The 16371-nt window shown below is 42.6% G+C and overlaps 1 protein-coding gene across 1 annotated transcript in view; it reads left to right on the plus strand.

Annotated features, from left to right (window-relative positions):
- LOC120515082 (cytochrome P450 2J6-like) overlaps positions 1–16371 on the plus strand; it is a 69192-nt gene that overhangs the window by 35777 nt on the left and 17044 nt on the right. Inside the window, exons 4-5 of the mRNA XM_039735805.1 lie at positions 12218–12378; positions 12482–12658. Coding sequence (XP_039591739.1) covers positions 12218–12378; positions 12482–12658 — 338 coding nt within the window. The remainder of the gene's footprint in view (positions 1–12217; positions 12379–12481; positions 12659–16371) is intronic.

Here is a 16371-nt window from a genome sequence, read left to right on the forward strand (position 1 = left end):
CCCTCTCATTCACACACATTTATTCTGTCTTGGTGGTCCTACTGACCTTCATTCCTCTCCTGTCATATCTCCACCTCTCCAGGGTCTCCTCAACCTGCTCCTTACTCTAACTACAGATCACAATGTCATCAGCAAACATCACAGTCCACGGGGACTCCTGTCTAATCTCATCTGTCAACCTGTCCATCATCATTACAAATAAGAAAGGGCTCAGAGCCAATCCCTGATGTAATCCCACCTCCGTCACTCCTACCGTAGACCTCACCACGGTCACACTTCCCTCGTACATATCCTGCACAACCCTTACATACTTCTCTGCCACTCCCAACTTCCTCATAAAATACCACAACTCCTCCCGATTCACTCTGTCAGATGGTTTCTCCATGTCCACAACAACACAATGCAATTCCTTCTGGCCTTCTCTGAACTTCTCCATCAACATCCTCAGAGCAAACATTGCATCTGTGGTGCTGTTTCTTGGCATGAAACCATCCTGCTGCTCACTAATCATCACCTCACTTCTTAGCCAGAACAGGTCTATTAATTTTTTACATTTAAGATGTTTCACGTAAAGGTTTTCCAATGTTGTCTCTGTCCTCGCATCCATATAAACACAGGGAACTCCATTTTCTGTAATACATCTTGCCTGAAGAAGGAGCCTAAGTTGCCTGGAAAGTTTGCATATTATAATCTTTTTAGTTAGCCAATAAAAGAGGTCATTTTGCTCAACTACTCACTAAATCCATTAAGCATCTCAAGTGAATTCTACTTTTCTGCAGCTCAACTTGTTTTAGCTGGTTTCTTTGTTTGTGCAGCTTATTATTTGCTGTTCCTGAAACCCAATCTTTTCCAAGCTAGTCAGATTTCCTCTGACTATTGTGTTGTTCATAATACTTGTAGTCATATGTTGATCGCACTTCCTACCCTCACCTATGGTCATGAGCTATGGGTAGTGACCGAAAGAATGAGATCGCGAATACAAGCGGCTGAAATGAGTTTCCTCCGCAGGATGTCTGGGCTTTCCCTTAAAGATAGGGTGAGAAGCTCAGTCATCCGGGAGGGGCTCAGAGTAGAGCCGCTGCTCCTCCGCATCGAGAGGAGTCAGATGAGGTGGCTCGGGCATCTGATCAGGATGCCTCCTGGACGCCTCCCTGGTGAGGTGTTCGGCACGTCCCAACCGGGAGGAGGCCCCGGGAAGACCCAGGACACGCTGGAGGGACTATGTCTCCCGGCTGGCCTGGGAACGCCTTGGGATTCTCCCGGAAGAGCTGGAAGAAGTGGCGGGGAGAGGGAAGTCTGGGTCTCTCTGCTTAAGCTGCTGCCCCCGCGACCCGACCTCGGATAAGCGGAAGAGAATGGATGGATGGACTTGTGAGTTTGTACCTACACAAGACCTACCCAAAACGTTGTTCTCAGATAAGCCTGGGGCACAACCTAAAGCAAAAAGGAGCTTAGTTAAGTACATCTTGAGTACAGAACATGCTGTTCTGCGGTGATGTAGACATTTATATTTCTCAAATTCATGACAAAGTGTGCCAAGCTGAACTCCTTTGGAAGAACAATAAAATGGCACGTGAGGTCAAGAGTGGAAAGCGCTTTGCTTTAAGGGAGTTCAAATTAAAAGAGTTTGTGATGGGGCTGCCTACAAACTAACTGATATCAAAGATATTTATACAATATTTTAATACATTTAAGTAGCAGCACTCCTTTCCCATTTTTTTAGTATTATTAATGCAATTTAAACATCATAATTAAAAAAATAGTGCTGACTGCAGTCTTGGAAACAAAGGTGGTATTGGTGTTTTAATTTACAGTTTAACAAGGACTGGACTTCATGGTGGGTCACAGGATATTTAACGATCTAGCATCCTGGCTTTAAACCTGATGCCCAGTTGGCACATTCTTCTTGGGTACTCCGGTTTTCCTCCCACATTCCGAAAGACATACAGGATAGGTTCATTGAAGACTCTAAATTTGCCCCAGTGTACTGTAAATGTGTGAATACATTTTTTAGCATTTTGTAACATTTTGGACTTATATTTGTAGTTTTTATTTAGTCGCATGTTAATTTTTGTCATACTAGGGGGCTCTGGCCCTCGCGTATGTGGAAGTGAATTGTTAAATATGCATAACAGAACTCACTATTTTACATTACATCGAGTAACTTAACCATAGTAAAAAAGAGTAAAACGTAATAAATTCAATGAAAATTATGTTTCATGTTGCACGTTAAGAGTTATTCGTTGCGTTATACGTTTTCGTTCTTTTCGGCTTTGAAATTAACACACAGATACTTTTTAAACTAACACTTTTACTGTAAAATTTCAGTAAAAACAATATTTGGAATTAACTTTTCGTCGATATCGCAGTGAATTTTTATTCCGTTTTTGGACTTACATTGTGACAAAACAACGTATAACTGCCCGTGAGTGAATTTTGTTATTTTCTCTCTCATAAATAAACCAACTTTTTCAAATGTTTGTCCCTATGATTTGTTAATTGTCTTTGCCAAAGCTATTCTAACGGGAAACTGTTAACGTTTTAAAATGAATGGCATATCAAAATCTCCTTTGGTGTCTAATGTAAGACGTACTACATTACCTTTCTTATTGGCTGTTAAAATTTTGCACGTCAGGATTGTTCGACCAACTGTGAACACAACTAATCTTGTCCTGTTGCACAGCCCATCACTTAGACATAAATTACGCAATAACATTACGACACATCCTTCTTTCAACAGTAATTCGGGTGGTGGAGGACCAAATGGTGTTAACGCTTGTAGATATTCTTCATGATTTTTGTAAGTTGATGTTTTCACCTTCTGCACCATCACCACCAACTGTTTTAGCAGAGTCTATTGATATGCATTTAACTAATATGCCGTGTAACTGATCGACAATTTTCACGTTAATGTATTTGACTTCATCGTTTCTCGGTGCTAGGATTGCCCATGTACTCATTTCTTCTATTGATAACTCTACGGGATGAAATTCTTCAATAAGATTTGGACAAAATAAGTCTTCTTTTATTGGGAACTTAAAATGAGGAAAACGTAAAAATTTATAAGAGCTAAGAGAGCAGGAACTGTGTCTGACAAAAGCAATCACACGAATGAGAGGTGAGAGGACCGTGGAGGTGGGCCGTTAAAAACATCTCTTGGCAATAGTCTCATCTCAAGATTTTCTTTTATAATAGAGAGGTTTTATTGACATTTTCGCATTAACTTATTATTTCATGAATGCTTTTTTTGGAGTACTGTTAATGTTAGAATCAGCTCAGTGTTTCTCCAAACCACCCCGTGATATCAGAGGTGCACCCGTATGTAAGACGGTGACATGCTCTTGTCTGCTTCCATGTTTCTGGATTTTTAAAGGGACTGTGACCCCATTTAGGGACTTTTGCTGCAGTTCACCCTCTTGTGATTGCCTCATATGGATGGGAGAACCATCAAAAACCCTAGACCCAATGACACCATCCCACCTGAGCTGACCCTCTAATGTCCTCATTTCTAATCATATCCATCCTCGTCATGCCCAGTGCAAATCCTAGCATCTTTGACTCTGCTACCTCCAGCTCTGTGCCACCGTCTCCAACCCATATAACATGGCTGGTCTCACTACAGTCCTGTAGACCTTCCCTTTCACTCTTGATGATACCCTTCTGTCTGAAATCACTCCTGACACTCTTCTCCACCCACTCCACCCTGCCTGCACTCTCTTTTTCACTTCTCTTCCACAATCCCTGTTACTCTGTACTGCTGATCCCAAGTATTTAAACTGATCCACCTTTTCCAATTCTACTCCCGGCATCCTCACCATTCCACTGACCTCCCTCTCTTTTACACACATGTATTCTGTCTTATTACTACTGACCATTCCTCTCCTCTCTAGAGCAGATCTCCACCTCTCCAGGGTCTCCTCAACCTGCTCCCTACTCTCTCTACAGATCACAATGTCATCAACAAACATCACAGTCCACGGGGACACCTATCTAATCTCATCTGTCAACCTGTCCATCACCATTGCACATAAGAAAGGACTCAGAGCCGATCCCTGATGTGATCCCACCTCCGTCACTCCTACCGCAGATATCACCAATGTCACACTTACCTCGTTCATATCCTGTGCCATTCTTACGTACTTCTCTGCCACTCCCGACTTCCTCATACAATACCACAGCTCCTCTCAGTCACCCTGTCATTTGCTTTCTCCAGGTCCACAAAGACACAATGCAACTCCTTCTGGCCTTCCCTCTACTTCTCCATCAACACTCTCAGACCAAATATCGCATCTGCGATGCTCTTTCTTGGCATGAAACCACACTGCTGCTCACTAATCATCACCTCCCTTCTTGACTGAGCTTCCACTACCCTTTTAAAAATTAAAATGAGCATCACCCCCAAAACTCTGGGAACATGCTTCCAGCCTGCATAGGCCAAACAAGGGTTAGGTTTCCAAAAAACATTAACATTCTCAAAAGCACACAGAGAAAGAGAAAAAGTGATTAAATAAAAAAGCTAATAGTCCGCAAAAGCAGTGTTTCTTGATAACTGAATATTGTATTGGCGAAAAGGAATTTTCCAGAAAAAGAAAGGAAAGAAAGAAAATCAGAAAAAAGAGTGCTTAAAAAGACAGTTCTCCAAAAAATAACTAAATATAGTCCAGAATCCATTAATCAGGTTCAGAACAAAATCAAAAACAAGTCAATAATATCAAAAAGGACTAACCTAGAAGAGTACTCACCAAACTCAATGCTGATCTGATGCAATGCAGGGTATACAGGCTTATAAAGGCCTCCAAGCTACAACCTCAAGGGGCCCTGCCTCCTTGGGTTCAATGTAAAGAAACCAAGGTACATATTCTAGTACCAATACTTATTTTATTTAAAAAGGCATAATAATTAACAATAAAAATGATATTCAGTGAACAAACAGACAGAACATATATTTGATAACAAAATTTACAGCAAAAAGCACCAGGGCTAAAATCCTGGCTGAACCATAACAGATATGGATAGATACTGACAAAACAAAGAAAAGATAAGGAGCAGAAGAACACAAGACACAAGTTCAGTGTCACTGCTCTCTACCACTCTACCTGGCCACTTATTTCGTGTGCCTATAGTTCTTTGTGGGAAGAAAAATATACTAACATTTGCACAAAATCAAACGTTGTCAAGTTTCCAACTAGGTTCCCGTGTTCTTGTTTAAGTAACTAATTATAAAGTAGGTAGCTATAATAAAACTAAAGCAAAATTTGATCAAATAGGGGACCCAGGACACACAATGACAGTTCCAGGAAAGGCCCAACCCTCTACAACCTAGAATTATACTAATTGGCTATGCTAATATCATATTTGAGCACACTTAGCAAATGGCAAAAGGGTGTGAGGCCTTGAAAAATGCCCAGGATCTCCCTTAAGCTGCCTAGAATAGGCCTCAACCCAGGCAGCCTGGCTTCAAATGCCATTGATTGGCTTCGGCCTACACAGACCTGAATGGAGCCCTGGCTGGTAAAGTTCAAAATACCTCTCTATTATTACACAATATATACTTGGAAAATATACAAATATGCCCTTTCAGGGAGCAGAACTGTTAATAAAATTCTCTGACTAGTTAGAACAAAGCCAAAGTAGGATCTTTAAAAATAAAATACAGTATTAATTTATATAAATGAAATAAGCACAAACGTATGAAAAAATACAAAAGAAAGCAAATAAGGGCTTTAATAAAAGGCAACCAAAATTGCAGTACAATAAACAGAATCCAAAAAAACAGAAGAAAAATCCATAAACCAGAAGATCTATCCTTGTTTTGATACTCACCCTGTGAGCCACTGAAGAGTCCACTCTCAAGCTGGATTATCAAAGGATAAGTGAGACTTACCGCAATCTTTATGAGGTTTCTCTACTTTCACACTTTAAGATTAACACACACGCAGATCTTATTCACACAACTATGTGCAGTATGATGGATAGACTTTTTGCCAGTCACTCTGTGGCATTCCACATAAGATCCCATCCATATATGCACATTTGAGTGATGATAATAATAATAATACATTTTTTTTTCTATAGAACAGGGGTGTCGGACTCCAGGCCTGGAGGGCCGCAGTGGGTGCAGGTTTTCATTCTAACCCTTTTTCTAATCAGTGACCAGTTTTCACTGTTAATGAACTCCTTTTCCCTTCATTTTACTAGCCCTGTTTTTAAGGATTCATTCCTCTGAGTAGATTCTTTTCTTCATTAAATGGCAGCCAAACAGAAATGAGATGTGAAACAAGCCAACAGATGACCAGCTAAACTGGGGTTTCAAACTCCAACCAATCTCTTAATGAGATTGATTCTTGCTGTTAATTAATCCCGTTATTTAATTCCATGGCTTGTTGCTGCTCTCTTTTTGCCATGACAGACATTTCCAAAACTGTTAATTTTTCTGTTTTTTCTAAGAACATCGTCAAGATGTTTGGGTGACCGCGGAGATCAACCTTACCGAGACCTTCACCTTTCTTTATTTCCACATATTGTGTGATGGGCACAGGTGAGCTGGTCATGTAACAGCTCATTTCGTGTCTCATTATTGTTTGGCTTCTAATTAAGGAAGAAGTGGCAACTAAGGGGCCTGAGTCAAGTTAATTAAAACTAAGGCAAAAGAAGTTAATTGGCAGCAAAAACGGCTCACTAATAAAGAAGATGGTTAGAATGAAAACCTGCAGCCACTGTGGCCCTCCAAGACTGGAGTTTGACACCTGTGCTATAGAAAGAACATCAGCTTGTATGTAACATTGAATGAAAATATTTTTCTGCTTAGAACACTAAACCGATAAATACATGATATACAAAACATTATATAGAATACAAAAAGATAAACCAGAATAACTAAATTCAATACTAAAGCAAAAGTCTGAACAAATCCCATCATTTGTGATATAACACACACAGACATAAATTCTTCTGAGCATCTGGACAGAGAGGTAAACTGACAGAAGGGGCCGAATGTCAGGTTAAGTTCCTTCCTGAACAGATGAGTTTTCAGTTGTTTTTTAAAAGAATGAATGGAGTCAGCTGATCTCATTAATTTTGAATGGTCATTCCAAAGTCTGGGTGCTATAAAGTTGAAGACCCTGTTGTCACCCACAGACTGCAGGTTAGTATGGCCAGAATCAGAGGACCTTCGTGGGAGAGCAGTAGCAGACTGATGGAGAAGGTCACTGATGTATCCCAGTGAAGGCCATTTAAAGCTCTGAATTTTATGTTCAATCCTGTCAGACACAGGGAGCCAGTGGAGGTGAAGCAGGATGGCTCGCTGTTGCTGGTTCATGTTAGGTCTCCTGCAGCAGAGTGTTAAATCAAGTGGACCTGTGATAGAACATTTAAAGGGGCACCTGCCAGCAGGGAGTTACAATAATCAATTCTGGATGTGATAAATGCAGGGACAAGTGTCTCAGCAGTAGAAAAGGAGAAGAATGAGCGAATACGGGATACGTGATGGAGGAGGAAGTAAGAAAGTTTCTTAATGTGGTTTATGTGGGTGGAATAAGAAAGGGAGGAAACAAAGATAACGCCAAGATTCCTTGCATTAGAAGAAGAGATGAGATCACCATCAAGAGTGACTGAGAAGAAGCTAATTTTCTTAAGTTGTGCTTTAGTGCCATTTTGCAGGTATTCAGTTTTGTTCAAATTTAATTTAAAAGAGTTCTGTGCCATCCAGGTCTTAATTTCACTGAGGCAAGTTGTGAGCTGAGAAAGCTCTGATGAAGTTCCACTTTTAAAGAACGAAACAGAGTTGAGTATGATCTCCATTAAAACGATAACCCAGTCCAAAGCTATGAATAATATGGCCAAGTGGAAGCATATTGATACAGAAGAGCAGAGGGCCAAGAACAGAGCCCTGAGGAACTCTTTGTGTGACTGGCGCTGCGCTGGACCTGCTGTGGCCTATCAGTCAGATAGGACTTAAACCACTGGAGGGTAGTGCCAGAGATACCCAGGAAGTTCTGAACTCTGGACAGTGTCAACAGATGACTACAATGCCTATCACTCCTCAGTACTCGACAAAGGGACTCCCTGCATCTGGCACTTACAATGTGTGGGTGTTCCTGTGAAACATGAAAGCTCGTCCACCTTTTTGTTATATATATATAACCATATACCATATATATACCACGACATCATGATCTCCCGACTCGAATCCTGGGCTGGTGTATCTGGCTTAGCCCTCGACTGGTTCAGGTCATATTTCTGTAACAGGACTCTCAGAGTCATGCTAGACGATTTGTCATCTGAATCAGTCCCACTCCCATGTGGGGTCCCCCAGGGTTCCATTTTAGGGCCACTACTTTTTTCAATCTACATCCTGCCTTTAGGCGCAATTTTTAGAAAACATGCAATTTCATATCACCCATATGCTGACGACTGCCAAATTTATTTCTCCCTCAAGCCAACTGACTCCACCAAACCTCTCCTCGACTGCCTAGCTGACATTAAGGACTGGCTGGCTGTAAACTTCCTTCACCTGAACGATTCAAATACCGAGGTCATTGTTTTTAGTCCCGACTGCAAACAGGCTCCACCCCTTGGCCTCGTTTCTCCTCCCATTCCAGTAACTTCGTCTGTCTCCAATCTTGGAATCAAAATGGATACGCTCCTGAAAATGTATGCTCAAGTCAACAGCACAGTAAAATCCTGCTTTTTCCATCTAAGGCGAATCGCCAAACTCAAGGCTATTCTGTCTAACCACCTCCTGGAATCAGTAATCCATGCATTCATTACGTCCCGGCTTGACTACTCTAATTCCTGCCTTTTTGGTATCAGTAAAGCCACGCTTTCTAGACTCCAACTGGCTCAAAATACGGCTGCAAGGCTTCTAACTGGAAGTAGCAGAATCCAACACATTTCACCGATTTTAAAAACCCTACACTGGCTGCCGGTTAGATTCAGAATCGATTTTAAGATTCTCCTCCTCACCTATAAGGCATTAAACGGTCTAGCCCCCGCCTATTTGAGTGTCTTGCTCCATCGTCACAATCCCCCTCGTGTTCTTAGATCCGCAGATCAGCTGCTCCTAACCGTTCCCAAGGCACGTTTTAAAGCTCGTGGTGAAAGGGCTTTCTCCGTCTGTGCACCCAGGCCCTTAGAGGTTAGGCAAGCCGCTTCAGTCGCCACATTCAAATCTCGCCTAAAATGCACTTCTTCACATTGGCTTTTAATTCTTAACCTGTTTCATTTTCCACTTGCCTTTCGCTATTTTCGCTATTTTATTTGGTCCCCTGACCTGTTTTTAGTAACTCTGTTTTAATTCTCTCTTAATGTCTGTTTTTAATATTTTACTTTTAGTCCTGCTTGTTGTAACTGTACAGCGCTTCGGCCAGTTGTAATGCTGTGTTTTTAAGCGCTCAACAAATAAATATGGTATGGTATGGTATATGCCACTTACCAACCAAAGGTGTCTTACATCTACTGCATGATTCCTTTCTCCAGAGAACATGTTTCCACTGCACCAGAGTCCAATGGTGGCATGCTTTACACTACTCCAGGAGATCCTTGGCATAGATTATTTTAGGTTTAGCTATTAAAACCCAATTCACAAAGCTTCCAACACTCAGTTCTTGTGCTGATGTTTCCTCCAGAGAGAGTTTGTAACTCTGCAGTGAGTGATGCCACAGATGATAGGCCATGTGTTCATTCACTTGCTGGTCCGGCTCCATCAGTTTGTGTGGTCTGTCACTTTGCGGTCGAGCTGTTGTTGCTCCTCAATGGTTTGACTTCATATTAATACCACTCACAGTTGAACAGGGCAGCGAGGGCAAAGAAGACTTGTGGCAAAGGTGGATCCTATGACAGGGCCACAGTTAAAGTCATTAAGCTCTTTGGTATAACCCAATGTTTTTCAAAGGAGACTGCATAGCTGTGTGCCGATTTGATGCAACTGTTAACAATGAAATATTTGAGCTCAATCATTCGGATGGGGGTCCCCATGTTTTTGGCTATATGGTATACACAGTTATGATTTTCAGCAAATATGTATAATGTAGAATAGCATAAGGCAATGATATAGTTGTTAGATGCTATTTAATATCCTTAAAAACAAACACTCTGTTGCAGATTGCATGACAATGTGCTTGATTTGGTAAGGACATAAGAAATCTGACAAGTGAGAGGCGAACATTCAGTCTGTCAAGCTTGTTTCTTTAGCTAAGAGCTCAGCAGTCCGAACATCACATCCTGATTTTTCTTAAAGGTTCTTCCATGTCTCATCAGTTTGTCCCAGAGTTCCACAACTCTTTGTGTAAAGAAGTGCTCCCTGGCTTCAGTTCTAAATGCACCTCCCCATAATTTCCACTGGCGTCCACTGATGATGTGGCGACAGTGAATCAGGAAGCGCAATGGATTAGCAAGGAGGAAGTAAGGACAGCTATGAAGAGGATGAAAAATGGAAAGGCCGTTGGTCCAGATGACATACCTGTGGAAGCATGGAGGTGTTTAGGAGAGATGGCAGTGGAGTTTTTAACCAGATTGTTTAATGGAATTTTGCAAAGTGAGTGGATGCCTGAGAAGTGAAGAAGTGTACTGGTGGGCCGATATTTAAGAATAAGAGGGATGTGCAGGACTGCAGTATCTACAGGGGGATAAAATTGATGAGCCACAGTATGAAGTCATTTTGATTTTTGGAAATAGTAGAGGAAGCTCAGTTAAGAAGTGAGGTGATGATTAGTGAGTAGTAGGATGGTTTCATGCCAAAAAAGAGCACCACAGATGTGACGTTTGCTCTGAGGATGTTGATGGAGAAGTACAAAAAAGGCCAGAGGGAGTTGCATTGCATCTTTGTGGACCTGGAGAAAGCATAGGACAGGGTGACTGAGAGGAGCTGTGGTGTTGTATGAGGAAGTCGGGAGTGGCAGAGAAGTACAAAAGAGTGGTACAGGATATGAACGAGGGAAGTGTCACAGTGGTGAGGTCTGTGGTAGGAGTGACGGAGGTGGGATTACATCAGGGATTGGCTCTGAGCCCTTTCTTATTGACAGGTTGACAGATGAGATTAGACAAGAGTCCCTGTGGACTATGATGTTTGCTGATGACATTGTGATCTGTAGCAATAGTAGGGAGCAGATTGAGGAAACCCTGGACATATGAGAGGAGAGGAATGAAGGTCAGTAGGACAACCAAGACAGAATACATGTGTGTGAATGAGAGGGAGGTCAGTGGAATGGTGAGGATGCAAGGAGTAGCATTGGTGAAGGTGGATGAGTTTAAATACTTTGCGATGAACACTACAGAGTAATGGGGATTGTGGAAGAGAAGTGAAAAAGAGAGTGCAGGCAGGGTGGAGTGGGTGGAGAAGAGTGTCAGGAGTGACTTGTGACAGATGGGCATCAGCGAGAGTGAAAGAGAAGGTCTACAGGACGGTAGTGAGACCAGTTATGTTATATGGGCTGGAGACGGTGGCACTGACTAGAAAGCAGGAGACAGAGCTGGAGGTGGCAGAGTTGCTAAGAATTTCATTGGGTGTGACAAGGATGGGCAGGATTAGAAATGAGGACATTAGAGGGTCAGCTCAAGTTGGACGGTTGGGAGGCAAAGTCAGAGAGGTGAGATTGTGTTGGATTGGACATGAGCAGAGGAGAGATGAGGGGTATATTGAGAGAAGGGTGCTAAGGATAGAGCTGCCAGGGAAGAGGAAGGCCTAAGAGGAAGTTTATGGATGTGGTTAGAGGGGACATGCAGGTGATGGATGTAACAGAACAAGATGTAGAGGCCAGAAACATATGGAAGAAGATGATCTGCTGTGGCGACCCCTAATAGGAGCAGCCAAAAGAAGAAGAAGAAGTCACAGCAGGACTTGTCTGTAAGATCCTGGGGTGCCCTTGGTTGCACTTCACTGCACGACTTCAAGTACTGTTATGTCCTTATTGTGGTTTGGTGACACAATTCTCTAGATATGGTCTTACTAGTGCATTATATAGTTTGAACTTATCACACCTTGATTTCTATTTAACAGTTATTACGATATAACCTTACATTTTATTTGCCTTTTTAATTGCTACTGCACATTGCTTAGATGATGTGCCTGTTAATGAAACACCTGAACTCAATTATTTAGAGGGATGTTCATAAACGTTTCACCTTACGGTGTATTTCTTCACGACCCTATATGTCATTTCATATCATGAACAATACAATAAAAATATTTCAGTTTTGTATTATTTTGTCCTCTTTTTAGGAAAGCCTTTCAACCCCCACTTCATCATTAACAATGCCGTTTCGAACATCATCTGCTCGATCGTTTTTGGACACAGGTTTGATTACAGTGACAGCCGATTTCAGGAGCTGCTGCACCTAATCTCTGAAATCACGTACTTGGAGGGCACCTTGTGGGTTCAGGTAACAAACGGGGTGCTCCTTCAGCGAGCAGCTCCTAAGAACAGTAAAAGAATATGAGGTGCAGTGCTGAAGACACATTCTCACCCACACTTGCTTCTTTCAGGTCTATAACGCCTTCCCGCGGCTTATGAAACTCTTACCTGGACGACACAACCAGCTCTTTTTTTATTTTGAGAGGGTTATGGACTTCTTGAGAGAGGAGATTCGAGAACACAAGGTCGACTGGGACCCGTCTTCTCCCCGTGACTACATCGACTGCTACCTCGCTGAAATCGAAAATGTGAGTGAATTTTGTTTGTCAGGAGTGCATTTGGGAGTCTCTGTAGTGAACGTCTTGCAACTAAGGAGGTGGACACAAGTTGGAGTAATATTTTAAGGCACTGACCAGGACATCGGGGAGATTAAGGGAGCAGGCCAATGTAAAGGCTGGAAATATTGATCATCAAAATAAGTAAATAAAGTTCAAAACTTCAGAGGTTTAAAGGGTAGGAGCAAAATCAAAATTCCATTATAACCAAAAAAATATTGAAAGTGCTAGTGTGAAGTTTTGGAAATTATAGAAAGGCTTGGGTACTAAAAGTAGTGTGACACCAACTTAAATAGTGATCACGTGATGTCACCACAGCCATGATCATGTGATCAGCAACTGGCTTCATTATTATAAAGTGAATTTTCCAAACTTTTGCAGGCCGAGTCCCTCTTTAAAATGTTGTTCTGCTTGTAAAACTAGCAAAGGTTATTTGAAAAGTAGCGAATGTGGTAAAAATCCAAAAATATTTAAAAACGGGGAAATCAGAAGCATCAAAACCAAGTCACCGTACAAAAATCAAAGTCAAGAATACTGATACGAGTCGAGACCAGAGAAAACTTTTACAACAAAAAGGGTATGAATTTGTATGGGTGGTGGTCAGGTTGTCCTCCTGGCATTGTAAGCAATCTTTGCTTCCATTTGGGAGTCGGGCATCATCCCAGCTGACTGGAAAATGGGACTTGTCATCCCTATCTGGAATAGGAAGGGAGATTGCTTGATTGCGGCAACTACAAGGGGATAACACTGGTATCAGTGCCGGGGAAGGTTCTTGCTAGGGTCATCCTCAATAGGGTCCATGATCACTTGCTCACCCACCAGCGACCGGAGCAGTCTGGTTTCACGCCTAAGAAGTCTACCATCGACCACATCCTGGCACTAAGGGTTCTCATGGAGCGCAAATGCAAATATCGGCCGTGTTTCTTTGCAGCTTTGTTGATTTTTGTAAAGAGTTCGACTCAGTTGATCGAGCCGCCCTATGGGACATCCTGAGGGTTCGTGGGATCCCCTCAGAGTTGCTGGATATCATGGCCGGCCTGTACACTGGTACTGTGAGTGCTGTGCAGAGTGGAGGCAGGACCTCTGCGTTCTTCCCAGTTGATTCTGGGTTTCATCAGGGGTGTGTTCTTTTGCTCCAACTCATCGCGGAGTCAATGGAGGCTCTGATCGGGGCTCTCGAGAGACCGAGCGAGGAGTCTGAGTGTCTGGGCTTGCGAGTGTCCTGGATAAAAACCAAGAGCCAGGCCTTTAATGACCTCTTGGGCACGGCCATCAGCAGTGTGTCTGTCTGCAGAGAGAGTGTCGACCTCGTCGAGAGGTTTACCTACCTCGGCAATGACATTCGTGTCTCTGGTGACTCTTCCTATGAAGTCAGTAGACAGATTGGCAGAGCATGGGGGGTCAGGAGGTCACTTTAAATGGGTGTGTGGTGCTCCCGATATCTATGTAAAAGGACGAAGGTCTAAGTCTTTGGAGTACAGGTGCTTCCTGTCTTACTATATGGTTGCAAGGCATGGACGCTATTCAGTGACCTGAGGCAAAGACTGGACTCCTTTGGTACTGTGTCTCTCCGGAGAATCCTTGGGTACTGCTGGTTTGACTTTGTGTTGCTCATGGTGTCCTGAATGAGGCACATTACCTGCATTGTGAGGGAGTGTCAGTTACGGTACTACGGCCATGTGGCGCGATTCCCAAGGGTGATCAAACTCTAAGGATCCTCATTGTTGGGGACCCGAGTAGCTGGATCAGGCCAAGGGGTCGCCCACACAACACCTGGCTGCGGCAGATAGAGGGTTATTTTCGAAGGGTGTCATTGGAGCACGTGTCTGCCTGTGGGGTTGCCAACTGGGATTCTGAGTTGTTTCGTCGTGTGGTGGGTTCGGCAACATACCGTACCAGTGCATGCTCCCCGACCTGACTTGAATTGACTTGGTGGATACAGAATAGGAGAACGAGGTCGGGAGAGTGAGACAAGAGTGGAGGCTCACTGTAGGATCACGGTGAGATGGAACGGTGGAAATGAAACACAGCCCAGCATGGAGACTCTGGTTTGGCTGCTGTGTAACCAGACACATACCACACTGGCTGAGGACTGCAGCACTCATCTACATTCATGCAACATTGCACAACATTTTCATTTATCCTTCTTTAAAAACCATATGAGGCAATTTATAGGCAATCTTCAAAACTGGAATTGATTTTTCTTTTTTTATTAAGAACTAGCCATGCCCTGCAGCTCAACCCACGTAACTGTGAAAGAGGACAGTGAGGAGGGCTCCGCCCGGCTCCCCACTCCTGATGTCACGCTTTCCCCTCCCCTCGGCCCACAGCCTCTGTCGCAGATTAGCGCAAATATATCATTCCTACAAGTGAACTATCTAAACCGATCTAAATCTGTTAAGTAGTTCTGTCATTGGCTAGCTAAGTGGAGGTAAGGTGCACCCTGAGGCTGGCACGTGAGAGAAGAGGCCCCACCCCCGTCCCCATGGCCAACTGCATGTCTCTCGGATTCGAACAAATAAATCGGTACCACAAGTGACCTATGATACATAGCGTGATGAGAGAAGTCACAAAATCAACCGGAATGGTCAAGCAAATGAGAGAAAAAAAAAAACGATCTCAATCCGTTAAGTAGTTCTCTCGTGAAAAGCAGACAGACAGAGAGACGTACATTGGATTTTATATATGTAGAGATGTCAGCCTTGCCAGGAGTTCTTTGTCCCCCATATGCAGACTCGTTGCCTCCAGTTTAAAAAACCTTGTTATAGACAATGAAAAATAAGCTAGAAATAGTGGCGCCCATGATGAAAGCTACATTTAAATGGTTTGTGAGAAACTAAGCACAGTATTTGCATTAAAAAAATATCATAAATTTATAACAGATAAATATTACCAGTCACAATAACCTCAGGAACCATTTTTGGTTATTTGTTACGTTATTGGTGCTGTATTATTTAATTATTGTTATGATATTTAAGTGTCATCTGTACTAAATGCAAAGAAAGGCAGCATTAAATTTTAAAAACTGGAATCTCCAGCTGCATGGTGGTCAAAATGGCAAGCTGAATCCTTTAATACAGAGGAACTATGGAAGAAACTTGTTCTTCCACAAGTCTGCGATGACTGGTGTGGTGGGCTCAACCTAAAACATCACCTAAAGAGAGGCAATCTGAATCAACAAGCTGATTAGGAAAGCAGACTCAGTTACGGTAAGCCCTCTGGGCCTGCTGGAGGTAGTAGTGGAGTAAAGAAAGAAGACAAAACTATTGATGACCATTAGTGTCACAAAGGCAGAATGGTTGAAAGGACTCCAAAAATAAGCTTAGAAGCAGGCCAGGGTCTTTATTAATCTACCCAAGAGAAGCTCACCTTGTACTGCTAGCATGGCTGTCCGTGTCAATGAGCAGAAAAAGGATGAAGACAGGCGTGAGTCAGAAACCACAGAGAGAAGCGGCAAAACCAAAACAAGAACTGGCAAACAAAAGTCAAAGTAACACAAGGTTGTAAACTGAGAGCTTCAAATGTGAAGCAAAATACAGAAAGGGGTTTACGTTTATAAATGTTGATTATAAGCTGGCCGTACAGGGGGATTTAAATACCATCACATTTAAAGATGTCAGAAAGGCACAATTGGCAGTAAACAGCCATAGCAGCCCATGATGATGACAGTAAATACCATTGTGGCA

Source organism: Polypterus senegalus, chromosome 14, assembly GCF_016835505.1.
Source record: "Polypterus senegalus isolate Bchr_013 chromosome 14, ASM1683550v1, whole genome shotgun sequence".
NCBI lineage: Eukaryota > Metazoa > Chordata > Cladistia > Polypteriformes > Polypteridae > Polypterus > Polypterus senegalus.